Source organism: Mirounga angustirostris, unplaced genomic scaffold, assembly GCF_029215605.1.
Source record: "Mirounga angustirostris isolate CCGP_5_RB_7025 unplaced genomic scaffold, mMirAng1.0.hap1 SCAF_4, whole genome shotgun sequence".
Taxonomy (NCBI): domain Eukaryota; kingdom Metazoa; phylum Chordata; class Mammalia; order Carnivora; family Phocidae; genus Mirounga; species Mirounga angustirostris.
Window position 1 is genome coordinate 172,486,726 of NW_026991712.1, and position 17,524 is coordinate 172,504,249.

The 17,524-nt window shown below is 50.4% G+C and overlaps 1 protein-coding gene across 3 annotated transcripts in view; it reads left to right on the top strand.

Annotated features, from left to right (window-relative positions):
* The window catches only part of MYOM3 (myomesin 3), a 53,766-nt gene extending 37,551 nt beyond the window's left edge, over nucleotides 1-16,215 (top strand). For 2 of the 3 annotated variants that reach the window (XM_045898437.2, XM_045898439.2), the window contains exons 24-37: nucleotides 659-703; nucleotides 1,190-1,326; nucleotides 3,441-3,585; nucleotides 3,731-3,790; nucleotides 4,174-4,241; nucleotides 5,312-5,422; nucleotides 7,359-7,446; nucleotides 7,984-8,022; nucleotides 8,238-8,346; nucleotides 9,495-9,658; nucleotides 9,872-9,908; nucleotides 10,098-10,120; nucleotides 10,859-10,914; nucleotides 11,931-13,394. In XM_045898437.2, the coding sequence (XP_045754393.1) occupies nucleotides 659-703; nucleotides 1,190-1,326; nucleotides 3,441-3,585; nucleotides 3,731-3,790; nucleotides 4,174-4,241; nucleotides 5,312-5,422; nucleotides 7,359-7,446; nucleotides 7,984-8,022; nucleotides 8,238-8,346; nucleotides 9,495-9,658; nucleotides 9,872-9,908; nucleotides 10,098-10,120; nucleotides 10,859-10,914; nucleotides 11,931-12,224 (1,376 nt within the window). In that variant the 3' untranslated portion in view covers nucleotides 12,225-13,394. Of the gene's footprint in view, nucleotides 1-658; nucleotides 704-1,189; nucleotides 1,327-3,440; nucleotides 3,586-3,730; nucleotides 3,791-4,173; nucleotides 4,242-5,311; nucleotides 5,423-7,358; nucleotides 7,447-7,983; nucleotides 8,023-8,237; nucleotides 8,347-9,494; nucleotides 9,659-9,871; nucleotides 9,909-10,097; nucleotides 10,121-10,858; nucleotides 10,915-11,930; nucleotides 13,395-15,246 lie in introns of those variants that run through there. The other variant, XM_045898438.3, reaches the window with a different exon arrangement.
* The last annotated feature ends 1,309 nt before the right edge of the window (nucleotides 16,216-17,524 follow it).

Genomic DNA, 17,524 nt, shown 5'->3' on the forward strand with positions numbered 1-17,524 from the left:
ATTTGTTTTATTTTGCTTTTACTTGCCATGAGTCCAGACTCATCATACTAAGGACTCTGGGGCTTATATGGGAAAATGAAGTATGGGCTCTACCCCTGCCAATTCTTCCATCCACACATATTTATTGAGCACCTACTGTGTGCCAGGCACTCATGTAGGTCCAGAGCTCAGCTTAGCAGAAGAGACAAATCTACAAACCTAACACACAGAAGCAGTAAGTGAAGAGACAGCACCCCACCGAGCTGCCCTAGCGACTTGTAGACTGAAGTGCTCAGGAGAGGGGCCAGACCCTCCAAGGTGGGACAGCATATTACAGTGGGGGAACACTGGGGCTCAGGGACCAGTGAGCCTGGAGTGGTGGGAGGTGGGCAACAATGCTCGCCCCACAGCGTTGTGTGAGGACTGGTGACATAACGTGGAGCCTGGCATTTGGTGGGCCCTTCTTGGAGGAGGTGACACTTGATCTCAGGGTGGCCCGCAGCAGCCCCCCCTTCCCCCTTGGTGCCCCGGGGCCAAGGCCCACAGTGCTCACCATCACCTCCTGTGTAGCAAATGACTCCGGGTTGAGGGGGGAGTCTCTTGGGATGGCTCCCGTGGACCCCACTGCCCAGGCATTTCATTCTCTTTGGTTTTTTCCCCTTGTTCCTTCCTGTCCCAGAGTTGGACAAGCTGAAGAAGTTGAGCCATGAGATCAGGAACCCAAGTAAGCTGGGCCCACTGGGGTGTCCTGAGCAGAGCTGAATGGGGTGGAGAGCCGGAACCTAGCGGAGGGGCAGAGGACGGGAACATCATGGGGCTGGAGAGTCAGGGGCCCAGGGAGTCAGCAGTCCATGAGAGGGAAAGGGGCGGCTGGCAGGGAGGGGAGGGGGTACAAAGGAAGGCAGAGCAGATGGTTTCGTCTCCTTGTAATCATTATCATTGGCTCTTTAGTAGTTTGGATTTTGGATCATCTAAACCTCTACTTCCCTGTTCTCCTACAAAATAGCTCTTGATCTTCTTGCTTTACTTCTCTTAAATTCAATCCAGTTCATTACAAATCAGTGCAACATGAGTGAGTGGCATGGCCTTCAGACGCTTCAAGCACTTTGCCCGTTAAATGCCCAGGGTGTTCTCAAGGTGGGGCTGGTTGGGAATGAGGAGGGGAGAAGGGTGCCCCACTCACCCCTCCTCCGTGTCCTCTGCCTTGCAGCGATCAAGCTGATCTCCGGCTGGAACGTTGACATCCTCGAACAAGGAGACGTACGGCTGTGGCTAGAAGTAGAAAAGTTATCTCCGGCCGCTGAGCTGCATCTAATCTTCAACGAGAAGGAGATCTTCAGCTCACCGGTAACTGGGGGCTCAGACTCTTAGGGGAGGTACCCCTGCCCGGGATGTCTGCGTCCCAGCACCGCCCCCTAGTGCACATTTCAGAAACAGCCACATGCTTTGGCTGTCCCAGGGATGGGGTGAGGGTGGGACACCTGGCTTTTAGTTGTGGAGGAGGGCTCAGGGCTAGCTGCCCGCCAATGCAAGGACTCTCCCACAGATAAAGAATGCCCATGCCCCCCCCAAAACACACAACTTTTGAATATCTTAGCAGACATTCTTAAGATTAAAAACCTACATTCATGCTCATAATTATCCAAGCCTAGACCCTAATTCTGTAATATAAATACAACGGATTTTTGCACAGTTTGGGGGTTCTTTTAAAGATTTTCTTTTTATTTATTTGAGAGAGAGAGAGAGAGAGAGAGCACAACCAATGGGAAGGGGCAGAGGGGAAGGGAGAAGAAGACTGTCCGCTGAGCAGGGAGCCTGATGTGAGGCTTGATTCCAGGACCCTGAGATCATGACCTGAGCCCAAGGCAGACGCTCAACTGACTGAGCCACCCAGGTGCCCCTGCACAGTTTTAATATACACCAAATAGAGACTTATTCTACAAGCCACTTTACCTACGCTCTTTCATTCATTTTCCTGTTCTTCTCGTACAAAATAGCCTTTGATCTTCTTGCTTTACTTAATTTCCCTTAAATTCAAACCAGTTCATTATAAATCAGTGCAACATGAGTGAGATTATGAGTGAGCATCTACTATTGAAATACATATGGCTTTTATTTCTTCATCATATTACAGTGGTGGTATTACATTGCTTTTCTGGGGGAAAAAATCATGTGTGTAGGTTGTATTAGATTGAGCCACGAGTTGCCCATAATCAACTGTTTTTACAAACATGGCAATTTTGATCTCAGGAGAGATTCAATCATGACATCATGTTATTTGCACATTCCATCTCTGGGTGGCAAAGTGGCCATCAGAAGATATATGTTACAGAGAGGGGCACCAGTTTCAACAGAGGAGAAAGAGCTCAGGGCTAGATGTCAGAAGACTCATACCCACCTCCTGAGGGCTGTGTGCCCTTGGGCAGCTCTCTTCACCTCTCTGTGCCACAGTTTCTGTATCTGTACAATGACAGTTGGTTGTCCCAGAATCAGAAGAAGCAAATGAGAAAACTGATGCAAAAGTTCTGCATAAAGATTAATCATGACCTTGGCACATGGTAGAGGATGTGTGACCAAGTCTGCACTCTGCAGCGCACAGCATTGGGACTGTTGGTTTTCCCTACAGAAAAATAAAACCAGATGGCTCCCTCAAATCATACATACAAATAAATCCAGAGGGAATACAATCCTAAATGTGGAAAATAAAACTTTTTTTTTTAAGATTTTATTTGAGAGAGAGAGAATGAGAGAGAGAGAAAGCACATGAGAGGGGGAAGGGTCAGAGGGAGAAGTAGGCTCCTCACCAAGCAGGGAGCCCGATGCGGGACTCGATCCAGGGACTCCAGGATCATGACCTGAGCCGAAGGCAGTCGCCCAACCAACTGAGCCACCCAGGTACCCCAGAAAATAAAACTTTTAAAAACTGTTAGAACACGACAAAATGTAAATGAGTGTTAATTCTGGGTAGCAGGGCACCTGGGTGTCTCAGTCGTTAAGCGTCTGCCTTTGGCTCAGGTCGTGATCCCAGGATCCTGGGATGGACCCCCGCATCGGGAGGCCTGCTTCTCCCTCTCCCACTCCCCCTGCTTGTGTTCCCTCTCTCACTGTATCTCTGTCAAATAAAATCTTTAAAAAAAGAAAACTTCTGGGTCACAAGTACACAGGCATTTTTTATATTATCCTTTATACTTTTATGGGGATTTGTAGAAAGAAGTAGAAAATGTGGCACCGTAGGGGTTGGGGGCTTATTATTAATTGCAATTAATTCAAGCACCCAAGACTCTTTCCTGTGCCTGCTGGGCCCCATGGGTGTTCCCAGGACCCCCGCCCCGGTCTCCAAAGGCTTCTCACTCCGCACATATCACCCCCCAAGTCCAAGTACGCCCTGATTTGTGCCCCACAGCACAAATCCCCTGGGATAGGAAAGGGCAAAAAAGATTCTCCGGGTTTATTCTCCCCAGAACCGCAAAATCAATTTTGTCCGAGAGAAGGGCCTGGTGGAAGTGATCATCCAGAACCTGTCGGAGGATGACAAAGGGTCCTACACCGCTCAGCTCCAGGATGGAAAAGCCAAAAACCAGATCACCCTGGCACTGGTGGATGACGGTCAGCCATGCCCAACCCTCACCCCTGCCCCAAGCCCGACCTCAGCTCTCCACTCTCCGCTCTGGGGCTTTCTGTCCATCTTCCTGCCCCTCTCCGGACCTGAGCTCCCGCCGGCTCAGGCCAGTTCCTCCCTCTGTGTTCACAGATTTTGACAAACTTCTGAGGAAAGCAGAAGCTAAGAGAAGAGACTGGAAGAGAAAACAGGGTAAGAACCTCTGGGGTGAAGTTCAAAAGAGGCCAGTGGTCAGTGCTGGGGACCTGCTGGGGACCTGCTGGATCCCTCAGCCCCGCTGGGTCCCAGAGGGAGGGCCACTGCAATGCAATCCAGTTCCGTCCCCGTGCAAGAGTGACACTGAGAGTCCATCCAGCCCTGAGAGTGACACCTCCTTACACTTCGCTCCCTAGCACCCAGCTTGCCTCACCGCAGTCCCTGCCTTGGAGGGGGCCACTCTGGGGGGCCTGTGGTCACTAGCTGCCCACCCCCCTCCCCGACGGCCCGCCCCCCGCTGGCTGCCCCTCTCGCCACCAGGTGGCGCCCTGGAGGAGCCTGGAGCCCTGACGGTGGGCGTGTTTGTTTTGCGCTTCCAGGTCCGTATTTCGAGGAGCCCTTGCAGTGGAAGGTCACGGAGGACTGCCAAGTGCTGCTGACCTGCAAGGCAAATCCCCGCCCCTGCCTCCAGCCCTGCCCCCTGGCCCAGTGCGGGGAGTGTGCGACTCGTCCCCAAGCCTGGGGGCTGTCCTTGCCCACTTCCCCGAATTCCTGTGCTTGGCTGACCCCAAGGAGCAGTAGCCCCAGGGAGACCACATTTAACTGGAAAACAAAACTATCCCCCCACTCCCACCGCGCAAGAGCCCACGGAGCCGAATTAGTGTGGTTTGGTTCAGCCTTCAGCCGGATCTCCCTGCTGTTCTGGGAAGGGGTTCTGTGGGGCCTGGGCATCTGGGAGCAGCAAGTGAGGGGTCTATATATTGAGGGGGATTCCCTGATGTTTATTAGTAGTCTTGCCAGACCCTGTGCTCAGTGTTGTGAGATAAGCATGGATCAGAAAACAAGTAGAGAAAGAGCTCTAGACCACACCTAAGAGGTAGAGTCTAGAGCATGGTTTTAACCTAGTCTGTCTGACTGCAAAGCTGGGGCTCCTTCTCAGCACCCGGCAGCCTCTTTAGATGACTGGGGAAGGGCAGGAAGGGCAGGGGAGAGTGCCCTCCCAGAATCATATCCATTCAGCGAACTCAAAGTCCCTACTATGCACCAGATACTCTGCATGGCACTGGACATACAAAGATGAAGTGGGGTCTCCTTAGGCCTCTAGGAGCCCAGGGGTCCGAGGCAGGATCCTTGGAAAACAGCATGCCTCCTGCTGTGATCCAGACACGTGCCAGAAATTGGTTAATCATGATTGGGGCACTCTGGCGTGCTTTAAGGAAGGCCTCATGGAGGAGGTGACATCTAACTTGCATCTGTAAGAGGCATAGGCACTTACAAGGAAAAATGGAGGAGGGAAGAGATCAAAAGGCGGAGGGAACACCATTAGTGAAAATCCACAATGCAGAACCAGCGGAGGAGATATGGTGTGAGGAATAGCTGAGACCCAGGAAGGAATTAGCTAAGAGTGGGGATGGGGGAGAGTCAGGTTTGTGGGGGGAAAAAAAAGATCCAATGAGTTGAGTTTTTACTTAAAAAGAGAAAGTGTGAGGGAGACTCTTCATTCCCCACCTCCCTCAGGCGACCAACACCAAGAAGGAAACCCACTTCCAGTGGTTCTTCCAGAAGAGAGAGACACCGGACGGTCAGTACGACCCAGAGACTGGAGTAGGAACTCTGTGCATCGAAGAGGTAAGCGCAGCTCCAGCTTCAGGTCTCACACCACCACCCCCCCTCCCGCCCCAGGCAGCACCCAGAGCACTGGGCACAGAGTCCGGAGCAGGGCCAGGACCAGGGTGAAGCAAGTGAGGCACTCGCTTCGAGCACAAAATGTACGGGGGCACTAAAAACTCAGTAATCAAGATAAATAACATTTCATGCAGTATTTTTAAATCAAAATTAATGCAAAAAAATGAAAGCCCATGGAGGGGGAAATAGCAAGATTTTAAATAAAGACAGAAACAGTAATACTGATTTTTCCTTTTGTTTGGATTCCATTTCTGGCCCTGCCACTGTGTGGCCTGGGGCCAGTCACTGTCCTTCTGTGACCTTGGTTTTCATCTGTAGCATGAATGGGTCAGAAGGGAGGCTGTCTCTCAAAGGTTCATTCCCACCTCAACCAACAGTCTGGGATTCGGGACAGGAAGGCTCTCTCTGTGGGGGGCAGGGCTGGGCAGAGCAAAGCAGGGCTGGAGCTCCCTTCTCCAGCCCACGACCCCCTCCTGGCCTCCAGAGGAGGGTGGCCTGGTGACGATCGAAACACAAGGCTTGTTCTCAAACATTCAGTGCTTTCCTGCCCTGCTGCTGCTTTCTGTGGCCTCACGAGGCGCCCGGGGGGACTGGAGCAAATGCAGGTTTGCTCACTGGGAAGGAAATCATGATCTCAGGGTCTTCCCCCAGATCCTGGCCAGGACTTGGCCTTTGTCACCATAGTGCAAGCTCCTCGCACAGAGCTTAGCAGCTACTGAGGCTTATTACAGCAGTCTGTCTAACTGGCACAGAATTTTCTGGCTTCTAAAGCGTTACCTCCCGGGCGCCTGGGTGGCTCGGTTGGTTGGGCGACTGCCTTCGGCTCGGGTCATGATCCTGGAGTCCCGGGATCGAGTCCCGCATCGGGCTCCCTGCTCGGCAGGGAGTCTGCTTCTCCCTCTGATCCTCCATCTCATGCTCTCTCTCTCTGTCTCATTCTCTCTCTCAAATAAATAAATAAATAAAATCTTTAAAATAAATAAATAAATAAATAAATAAATAAATAAATAAATAAATAAAGCGTTACCTCCCTTGATCCTCACAGCAACTACAGCACATAGCCAGGCAAGGATGATGCCACCATTTTACAGATGAGTAAATGGAGGCTCAGAGGGTTTACATACCAAGACACAAGGCTAGAGAGTGGGGTCCGAAGCCACTCCAATCATTCTCCCCCCAGGCTTGGCTGGGACTTTGGAGCCTTCACTGGGGAGAGGGGGGGCACATAAGAGAGGACTATTGGGGTTCAGCCCTTCGAGCCCCAGGTTACGAGCTGTCTCTGCCTTGGATTCTGCGTCAAAACACACTCTGTAGAGATGGTCAGGGTGGGAGGGCCCCTTGGAGGGGACAGGGAAGCAGAGAGTCCTTCCCGGGGCCTGCAGGAGATGCTTCCAAAGCACAATCCAAGTTCTTGCTTTGCTGAGTGTTCGTTCAGACTTCATTTGGGGATGATGAGCATGTGCCAGAAAGGAGCCCCTTGTCCTGGGCCGAAGATAACACACTTCCTTCTGGAGAAATGCAGAGGGGTCCCTGGGTCCAGGGAGAATGAAAGCTCAGATGATTCTGCAAGGAGAGTTCCTCATGCTCTGCTTGGCGCGGCTGCCTGTGAATCCAAACGTGGGGTGTCTGCTTCTGCCCTCAACTCCCCCTCACCACCCCCCCCCCAGGCCCAGACAAGCCCTGAACTTGGAATCAAAGAGCTCTGGAGCTAGAAGGAGCCTTAGCGATCACCCATTCCAGATGGGTAAACTGAGCCCAGGGAGGAGAGGACTTTTGCGTGAGATCATGCAGAGAGTTAGCGACAGGCCTGGAGTCCAGGCTGATTTGCACTCCTTCCAGAACCCATTCTGACCCCATCATCTCTCATTTTTCTTTCCAGCTGTCCAAAGAGGACAAGGGAATTTATAGAGCAACGGTTTCTGACAATCGAGGGGAGGATGACACCATACTGGACCTCACAGGTGAAGGTAGGAACTGGCGATGTTAGAGATGGGCCAGGAGGACCCAGGGGATCACACAGAATCAAAAGATGTGATATGACCTGTGGGGTAAAATGTATGGGATCCCCATATCACTTGGGGGCAACAGAGAGGCTAAGTGACCTGCCCAGGGCTGCACAGCTGGTCAGTAGCAGGGGCCTGGACTCTGACACCAACACCCATGTTCTCTGCAATCTACCAGTGAGCCTAGGCTTCAAGACCCAAAGCCAGAGTTCACTCCTCCACCCCACACTGGGCCCCAGACTCCTCATCAGGCTGGTTGGCCCAGCCTCAAGAAAATTGTCAGGCTGGCCCATTTGCCCTACATCCATGGTGCTCCCCTGCCCCATCAATCAGTGAGTGCCCCAGACCCCCTCACCCCAAGCCATGGGAGTCATCCTGCAGAGCTCCCTGTGCCCTGAGCTGTTCGTGAGTTCCACCAGCCTTTTCCAGGGACATGCTCACCCCTGGCATGTCCCTGGGAGGGGCCTATATCAGCTGACCGTTCTCTCTCTCTTCCTCTAGCCCTGGATGCCATCTTCACTGAGCTGGGCAGGATTGGTGGTAAGCAAGCCTCCCTCTGCACTTTGCTCAGCCCTGTCCTGATGCAAACAGCCTCCAGGGCACCTCCAACCATTTCCAACTTCAAAGATTGAGGGAGAAGTTCCTGCCTCCTCGCAATGACACGTTCCCCCCAGCACACCCCTAGAGCAGGGTGAGCTGGCTGGCCCCAAAATGTGCCGCCCAAAGGACGTTGGCCTTCTCCTTTGTCTCCCCAGCCCTCTCTGCGACCCCACTGAAAATCCAGGGGACCGAGGAGGGGATCCGGATCTTCAGCAAGGTCAAGTACTTTGACATCCAGTACATGAAAACCACCTGGTTCCACAAGTAAGTTGGCCTTCCCCTGGAGCCCTAGCCAGGCTTGGGGGGTAGAGGGTGGGGGAGGACAGGCAGCATCCGCCCCAGAGTCCAGTCCCAAGGGGTTGGCAGAGACAAGGTCTCCCACCAGTCACACTGTCCACAGAGGGAGTCACGGATAGGGAACAGCAATTAAAGGCACAGAAGGGAGGTTCCCCAGGGAAGGTCAGAACCCTAGTGATAAAAGCAGTTTTCCAGAACATCCATGGCCACAGAAGGATCATTGTCTTAGAGCAGCATCTGGGAACTGGGGGAGGGAAGGAAAACTAGATGGTCAGGTGGGTCAAGGTTGCCCTTTTGGGTCTTTGCAGACCTAGCAAACTCAGGCAGCTGGGCTGAGGGAAGAGGTACAGGCAGAGGGACCTGTGGGGCTGACGACTGACTGACTGCCAGGGCTTGAAGGCAGGATGGATAGGTTACCCACAGAGACTGGCTGGCAGGCAGGAGCTAAGTGACCACAGACAGTTTGAGAGCATTCTTTTCCCAGGGCTGCTTATTATCTGCATGCCTCAGCCTCGCAGAGCAGACATTACTGCACCTGCCCTATGGAGAAGGCTAGACTGACTTGGTCAAGTTTGTCAAATGCGTGAGAGCCCAAACCAAGGACTCCTTTCCCAGCTAGAGTTACTGAGCCCAAGGATCCAGTCCAGAGGTGTCACCTCTGTGACCCAACACTGAAGACATGGTGTCTCCAGGAATGACGTTTAAGTAAAGAAAGGAAGGAGTTTCTATGGTTTTTAAGGGCTGGGGAAGGGTGATTGTTCGAAGAAACACTAGAAGGGTTTGAGCTAAGGAGAATGACAAGGTGAGGAAGTGACCCCCGAGGGTGGAGGAGGTAGTGGGCACTGACCCGGGAGCGCCGTTTCCTTGGATCCCTAGCCTACAGGACGTGTCACAAGTCCAGACTCGGCATTGGAACATAGCTGATGTGCCACAGATTTGCTGAACAAACAAACGAACGAATGAATGAATGAATGAATGATAGATGGATGGCCAGCCCGCAGATCTGGAAACAAAACCCCAGGAGAGGAGTTTGGGGTAGGGGGTGTCTGTAGCCCCACAGCCAGCCAGCACGATGAGCTGAGCCGAGTCAAACGCTTCTTTGTCCTCATATCCAGAGAAAAGCGCCTGGAGAGTGGTGACCGCATAAGGGCTGGCACCACACTGGATGAGATCTGGCTCCACATCCTGGACCCCAAAGACTCAGACAAGGGCAAATACACCCTGGAGATAGCCGCGGGGAAGGCAACCCGGCAGCTCTCAACTGATCTCTCGGGACAAGGTGAGCTGGCCACAGAGAAACCTGTTTAGAAAATCCCATGGTCTTTGCGGGGGAAGGGGACTCCTATCTCCCCACCCAATCTGGGCACTGCCCCGAGAGAACACAGGGTGGGGAGGACAGTGGAGGAACAGTGGGCGCAAAGCCCTGTACCTGCAGGTCACAGGGGCTGAGGGGCTGACGCTCCCCTTCCCTCCCCCTCTTTCCTTCTGGCAGCTTTTGATGATGCTTTGGCTGAGCACCAGAGACTGAAGTAAGTGCCCTTTGCATTTCTTGTGTGAATCATAGGCCCCTGGGGATATGGCATGAGCTGGGTACAGGACCCCTTCCCGGGAGCCTTGGCCAGCTCCACCTTTCCCTTGTCACCCCCCCACCCCTACCCAGGGCAGGCTTGATCTTTAACAAATGAAACTCGAGCCTTTTTCCCATTTCTGTTTTTCAGAGCCTTGGCCATCATTGAGAAGAGTAAGTCCCCTCGTATTTCTGTTGTTCTCGTGTCTGGGTTTGGGGCAGCTTCCCATGAGTTTATGCCTCCCAGCAGGGATCTGAAGTCCCGGTTCCCCCGTGGGGTCTGTGTGGCTGTGGGCGGTGGCAGCACAAAGGCAGACGGATGGATAAGGGGTCCAAGGATAGCGGAGATGGTGGGTGTGGACCGAGCAGGCTCACAGACAAGGTCAAGGGCAGCAGCCGGGGCCTGAAAGGCCGGGCCTGACAGGAATGAGGCTGGGCGGGCTCTCTCGTGAGGCCTGGGGAAGGGACAACCTCCGGAGCTGAAGCCGGTCTGGCTGGCGGGGCACTGGGGCCTCACCTGGTCCGGAACACAGGCCCAACCCCAGAGGGACGTGGTTTGGCCGTGGAGCAGCAGGGATGCCACTGCCAAGTCCACATACTTTAGCTTCATCACGTGTCCCCAGTCAGTTCCTCCTTCCCCGCTCTTGAGGGCAGGGGCACCCTACTATCCCCTCCAGGTACCATCCATTATAAGGATCACTTCAAGGCAATAACAGAAGCACAGTATGTCCCCCATCTTCTGTTTGGGAAGGCAAGGAAACATGTAACGCAAATTTAAAGATTTCCACCCAAAATGCTGAAAAGAGAGAAAAGAAAACATGGCTTAAAAAGAACCCCAACTCTGTGGGACCTGATTCTGGGAAGCAGTGGCAGGAATTCATTCATCACTGGAGTCTCTCTGTTCCCTTCCAGATCGTGCCAAAGTGGTGAGGGGCTTGCCAGATGTAGCCACCATCATGGAAGATAAGGTAGAGAGCAACCCCAGCCTGTGGCGAGCAGTACCCCCTCTGCACTCCCTCTGTACCCATCAGAGATCATGATACAGAGTAGCACCGTGGATTCAAGAGCCATAGGAGCTGGCTCCACCAGAGCCTGGCCAAGGGACCACAACTCGCTGGTCGCGTGTGGTATAAAGGAAACACTGAGCCTGGTGTCAGGCTCCTGGGGGTGTTCATCCCACCTCTGGAGGTGGCCCTGGGCATCACAGACTTTTGCCTGTGAACTTCCATTTCCATTTCCGTAGGAGTTCTACTAGAGGATCCCTAAAAGCCCCTCTAGACCTGAAAGTATGCAAGCCTATTGTTCTAGAAAATGATCGCTCATGTTTGTATGGTGCTTACTTTGTGCCAGGCACTGTTCCATATACGTGTACATACTTTCGTTTGTTTAACCATCAAGGCAACCATGGGAAGTAGAGTATTATTACCACTCTTAGTCACTCTTTATAGCTGAGCAAACTGAGACCCAGAGAGGTCAAGAGACTTTCCTAGGGTCACACAGCTGGAAGGGACAGAGCTGAGATTCACAGAGTCTGCATGTGCTCAGCTCCAGACAGTGTTTGATCATTACACTATAGTGCTCTGTGTTAGAGCTTGTTCAAGAATTTTCATACCCAATTCATAAACCTTCGTATTAAAGCAATATAGTCTTATTTGCATGGTAAAATCATAATGGCATATATGCGACAAAAAGCAATAAAGCAAAATTCAGGCCAATGTGGGGCAGATGATTGCTAGGGTAATGATGGTCTGAAATTCTAACTAGTAAGTATTTCTGTAGAAAACTTGAGGATGGAGGATGTGGGATTAAAATAAAATGTCTCTCCCTTTAATGTTCTCCTTTTATGGGTTACAATAGAACACAGGCAATAAATTTATCACCAGGAACAACTTGTACTGGGAGCTGTCTGGGGGAGTGAAGGTGAACGCCAAGTGTGATTAGAAGGAGGCGAGACTGAGCATTCCCTTCCTGTCCTCTCCTACAGACCCTGTGCCTGACCTGTGTCATCTCGGGAGACCCCACCCCTGAAATCTCTTGGATAAAGAATGACCAGCCTGTCACCTTCCTTGACCGCTACCGCATGGAAGTGAGGGGTTCGGAGGTCACCATCACCATCGAGAGGGTCAACAGTGAGGACAGTGGGCGCTATGGCGTCTTCGTCAAGAATAAGTATGGCTCTGAGACGGGCCAGGTCACCATCAGCGTGTTTAAGCACGGGGAGGAGGCCAAGGTGCTGAAGAAGACGAGAGGACATGCTGAAGCACCACCTGTGGTCTAGTCTGCATGGACCAGCGGGGTCAACCAGTATGTCACAGCCTGGCACAGGCCATGGGGGCAGGCAGGGGGGAAGGGGACAGGGTGGAACCCAGGATGGGGGGGAAGCAGGGATGAGAGTGGAGCGAGCACACCAAAGCACAGAAGCAAAGACCTTGCTGGGGTCGTGAACGGTCTCGGGGTCGTGGGGTCGGCAAGACTCCGCTCCCAGTCCAAACTCTGCGTGAGCCTCGCCTTTCTCATCTGCTAAATGGGAATTCCTACTCCAAGGGATTGTTTCTGAAAAACCCTTTATCAACCATATTCCAGGGGTTCTCAACAAGAGGCACTTTGCCTTCCGGGGGGACATTTGACCATGTCCAAACTTTTGGTTGTCACAACCAGACGTGTCTTCTGGCATCTGGTAGGTAGAGGCCAAGGACACTACTAAACCATAGCTCCCCGCCACGTAGAATTATCGGACCCCAAAGGGCAGTATTGCCGAGGTTGAGGCGCCCTGCCGTAAACGGTTGGAGGGCCATATCCCTCCTTTAGGGGTCTGTATTTTCAATTCCCTTCAGTTCAACACACATTCATCCGAGCTCCAGCTGTGCCAGGCGGAGGAGATCACTGGAAGCTCAAAGATAAATGATATGCAGGCCCCACCCTCGAGGCTTCAGCACAGATGGAGAGACAGACCTGGATACAAAAGACTCCAGGACAGGCAGATAAGGATGACAAAACGGATCCAAAGAAAGTGCCACTAGTGGTCAGAGGGGGGAGACAGATGTCCGTCCCGGTGGGGGAAGGTGGGCTTTAAAACACCTTCACGGACCTAGCGGAATTGGTGTTGGACCCTGAAAAACGAGTCCAATTTGGCAACGGTATTGGGAGGACATTTCCGGAGGTGGGGCGATGCTGCTTAGCTGTGGCCTTGGGTGCCAGGTTGGAGAGGACAACGACCTCAGGACCTCTCCCAGCTCGGGGCCTCTGCCTGGCATGATAGATACTGGTTGGCCTTGCCCAATGGACCTCAATCCAGAGCTGGGCATGTCTCAGCCCTCCTGTTTCCGTCTTTTTTTAAAATAAGATTTGGAGGGAGTGGGGTTTATAAAATTATAGATGTTTGTTGTAATAGTTTGGAAAACCTCGAAAATTATAAAGGATAAAATAAAACTCATCATCAACACTCGCACCACCAGGAGATAACCCCCACCTCTGATTTCTGAACTGGCTCCCGACCTTGAGGATGAAATGAATCCCTCCTCCATCTGCCACCTATAGACGCAGGCAGGCGTGGTGGGTTAATGTACACCCCCCGAGGCTCCCGCTCCAGGCTATCTGCCACAGCCAGACCTGGTATTCAGCGAGGGGGGTGGGGGGAATGTGACTGTCTCTGGCTGGGAGCAAGCATGGGAAGTGTGCAGATCTTGGAGACACCCATACCTAGGGTTGAATCCACACGCTCGCTGTGCGCTCTTGGGCAATTTCTGAGGGCCCTTCCAGCTGACCCTAAGAGTTTTTTACCTCTCTGAACCTCACTCTCTTTTGCTTTGCTTTTCTCATACCTGGTGAAAAAGAAGGCTCTATCCTAGCCCCTGCTCCCCCTCTTGTACTTGGGATCTCAGAGGAGACTTGGCTTCTTTCATGAGTCACTGCAAAATGTCACACATTTCAAAGAGATCAGAAAGCACAGTATCCATGCCCTTCCTGCTTAGAACCATACCAGCCTCACATTTGCTTATGTATGTACTTCGTCTTAACACAAGGCACTTTAGCATCTCCTCCACAAGATCATCCCCACACAGGGAGGAGGCAGGCAGAGATCATGATGGTCACAGGCATACGACACTTCAAAGGTTATGCAGCGTTCTCCTATCTCATCGCTCATCAGATCAAATGCAACAGCATCATTGGCTCCATTTTCCCAGATAGGGCAGTTGAGAGCCCAAATGGTAAGTGGCAGAGTCAGGACAAGAACAAGAATCCCTGGGTCCTGGTTCAGAGGATGCTTTGCCCCACCACGCCACCCCTGAGCAATGTCCAAACCACTGGTCTTCATCTTCTCCCCTTCCTAGCCTGTTCCCAATGGCCTCCACTCCTACCCCCGGCCTAGGCTGCTCTCAGCACCCCTATGGTTCCTCCTTAGCTACAGTTCCCACTCGCTCTTTATATTATTCTTGTAATGGTTCATCCTGGGAAACATCTCAGTCTAGCCTAATCCCTGGTACCCTGCGTGCGACTCAGAAAGTCAGAACTTTGCGTCTCTTATCTGGTGGAGCCCATCAGTGAACACATGATCCCAGCATTCCCCAGGAGTCGTCTGTGGGTCTCCCAACATGCTGGACTTCCAGGGAGTTAGGCAGGGTTAGAGGAAGGATGGCCAGTGGGTTCCCCCCTTTATCCCACCCCCAGCCTCTCATCCCCTACAGGTACCTGTTCTACCACCTTCCACATACCAGCCTTGGGTGCAATCCTTAACCTAAGCATTAAGACCTAAGAGTAAACAGGAAGAGCACAGGGAGCAAGAATCCTAATGAGAAATGACTGGCCGGGGTAATAATTAACCTCTCTACCCACTCGGCCTCAGCCACCATGCTCATCAGATGCTTTCAATACCTTAAATTCTCCAAATCACTTCCAGCAACTTAGGTGACGTTTTCATGCCAAAAATACTTTCAGAAGTAACACTCCCCAGATGTCTCTAGCTAGAGGAAGCCAGATATTTTATTTTCAGCATTTGGAAAAAAAAAAAAAAAGTATAAATCTTAAGGCCAGAGGAGTTTCAGCAAAGGAGGGCCCTGGGTTGAGAGCAAAACAAATTGCACAGCGTGGAAGGAACGTGCCCCTCCGCTCTTGGGCCTCTTTCATGTCATGGAGCCGGCCCGACTTGCATGTCATTTCTTCCTATGTGAGCAGATCTAAAGAAAGAAACATGAGGCCACTCAAAAGCCTTTTTGTTCCAATTATAGAAATGTTCATGGCGAAATGAGTCTTTGGGTTTGTTTTAAAATACTCGTTGTGTTTTGTTTTGTTTTTTTTTTTAGGTAGAAGGAGGGAGATAAATGAAAGAGCAAGCAAAATCTTGATGATTCATGAATCTGGGTGGGTACAAACTGTTCTACTACCATTCTCTCTACTTTTGTATACGTTTAAAATTTTTCATAATTAAAGATTTTAAAGACTCCATGAGAAACAAATCCTCAGCTGTCTTTTCATCTGGAGTCATATTTTTTTTTTTTATCCAGGTATTAGTCAAGGATATTAGACACAGGCAAGAGAGCAGAGTTCTTCTCTTGCAGGCAATCTAGAACAGTCTATTTTTCGATCACACTAATTAAAATTAGTGCTAGCGCGATACACTACAAGAAATCATTACCAAGTAATAGCTGTAGTTAAAAAAAAAATCAATGTATTTTACAGTGTGTGGCTTGGATATTCATTTATTTAGTGGTATCCTTGGAGGAGCATAATTTTTAGAAATTTTTATGAAATCCATTACATCAAAAAAAAATTTGCACATCCAAATGATTCATCTACTCTGCACTCATTCAACACAATCTTTACTGAGCTTGCTATGTGGCAGGAATATACAAAATTAAAGCTTGGTGCCATCATCTGAGACTTGGCTTTGCTTTATTCTGTGTGTGACTTAATTATGTAATCTTCCTGCATCTCTTCTGGAAAAGGTGGCTGTTGTGAGAACTGGGCGAAGTGATGTTGGCCGAGTAACTAGCACAGTGCCTAACTGGGGGCCGGGGCAGGGGGACGGCAGATGGGTCAGTCCAGCTTCCTCTGAATTCAGCAGTTTCTTCTGCACATTTGTGACTGATGACAATACAGATGCTTCCAGAGATGGAAGCCCACAACTTCACAAGGAATTTCTAAAGTAGCATCTGTTGTATTTTTTTTCAGTTATAGAAATTATGCAGGTGGGTTGCAGATAAATTAGATAAAACAGAAAAGAACCAAGAAGAAAAGTAAAAACGTCCATAAGCCCACCAACCAGAAATAAGCAGAGTAAAAGACACTGTTTATTAACTAACATAACAGATATTCCTACCTCTTCCCCACTGCAGCCTCCACTCTGGAGACTGGAAAGCTAAATATTCACTTCTCCAGGCTCCCTTGTAGATGGAGACAGCCACAGGACGCAATTCTGGTCAAAGAGACCTAAGCAAAAATCTGCTGGGGCACCTTGGTAGGCTCTAGATGTACCTGATAAAAGGGACAGACACTTCAGGCACCGTGCTACTCCCCTTCCTCCTTCCTGCCTTAAATGTGGACATGATGCCTGGAGCTGGGGCAGCCATTTTGTGACCATAAGGAAAACAGAATTGTGAAATGCCATACCTAACATCACCAAGCTGCCACTCTCGAGCACTCCCTCAAACCTCTAGACAACTTATGAGAGAAAAATAAACCCCTCTGTATTTATGGCACCATAAATCAGAGTTTCAGTTCCTTAGAGCTGAAAGCATTCCCAATTCACATACCACTTATTAATATTTTTTGGTATATTTCCTGCTAATCTTAACGGAGTTGGGAAATCTTATAATTTTACATTCTGGACTTTTCATATGCCATTAAATCATAAGAATTTTTTCACAGTACCAAAAAGTATTCTAAAAACCCATATTTGTGTTTGTCTATTATGTAATTATGTATCATTTCCATATTCCTAGAAATAGTTTCCAATTTTTCCCTGTTATAAATAGAAGATGGACACCTTATATATAGACCTTTGCCTACATCTCTGAAAAAGTTCAGATAGACTCAAGAAGAGGAATTGCTTGGTCCAAGAGCATGAATCATTAGATCAAAAACAGACCAGCTACATGGCAAGAATGGAAGCCAGCAGACAGTGATGGTACCTTGGGCCTTCCCCTCAGGGGCACAGGTTGGAAGTTAGTTGATCAGCCAACACATACTTTTATTGAGTAGCTATTTCACTCCAGGCAATATGCTAGGTGCTGGCAATATGAAGATGAACAAACCAGACACGGACCCTGCCCACGTGGGAAATTCCATTTAACAGATGGCTACCCAGAGAGATGGTAGCTGATTTTTTTAAAGATTTATTTATTTATTATTTGAGAGAGAGAGAGCACAAGTGGGAGGGGCAGTGAGAATCTCAAGCAGACTCCACACTGAGTACAGAGCCCAAGCTGGGGCTCGATCTCACAACCCTGAAAACACCGCCTGAGCCAAAACCAAGAGTCAGATGCTTAACCAACTGTGTCACCCAGTAGCTTATTTTTATTGGACTAGTGCCAACTGAGGAAAGCATAGGCACATCATAACTTGCATAAAAATTTGATTTTT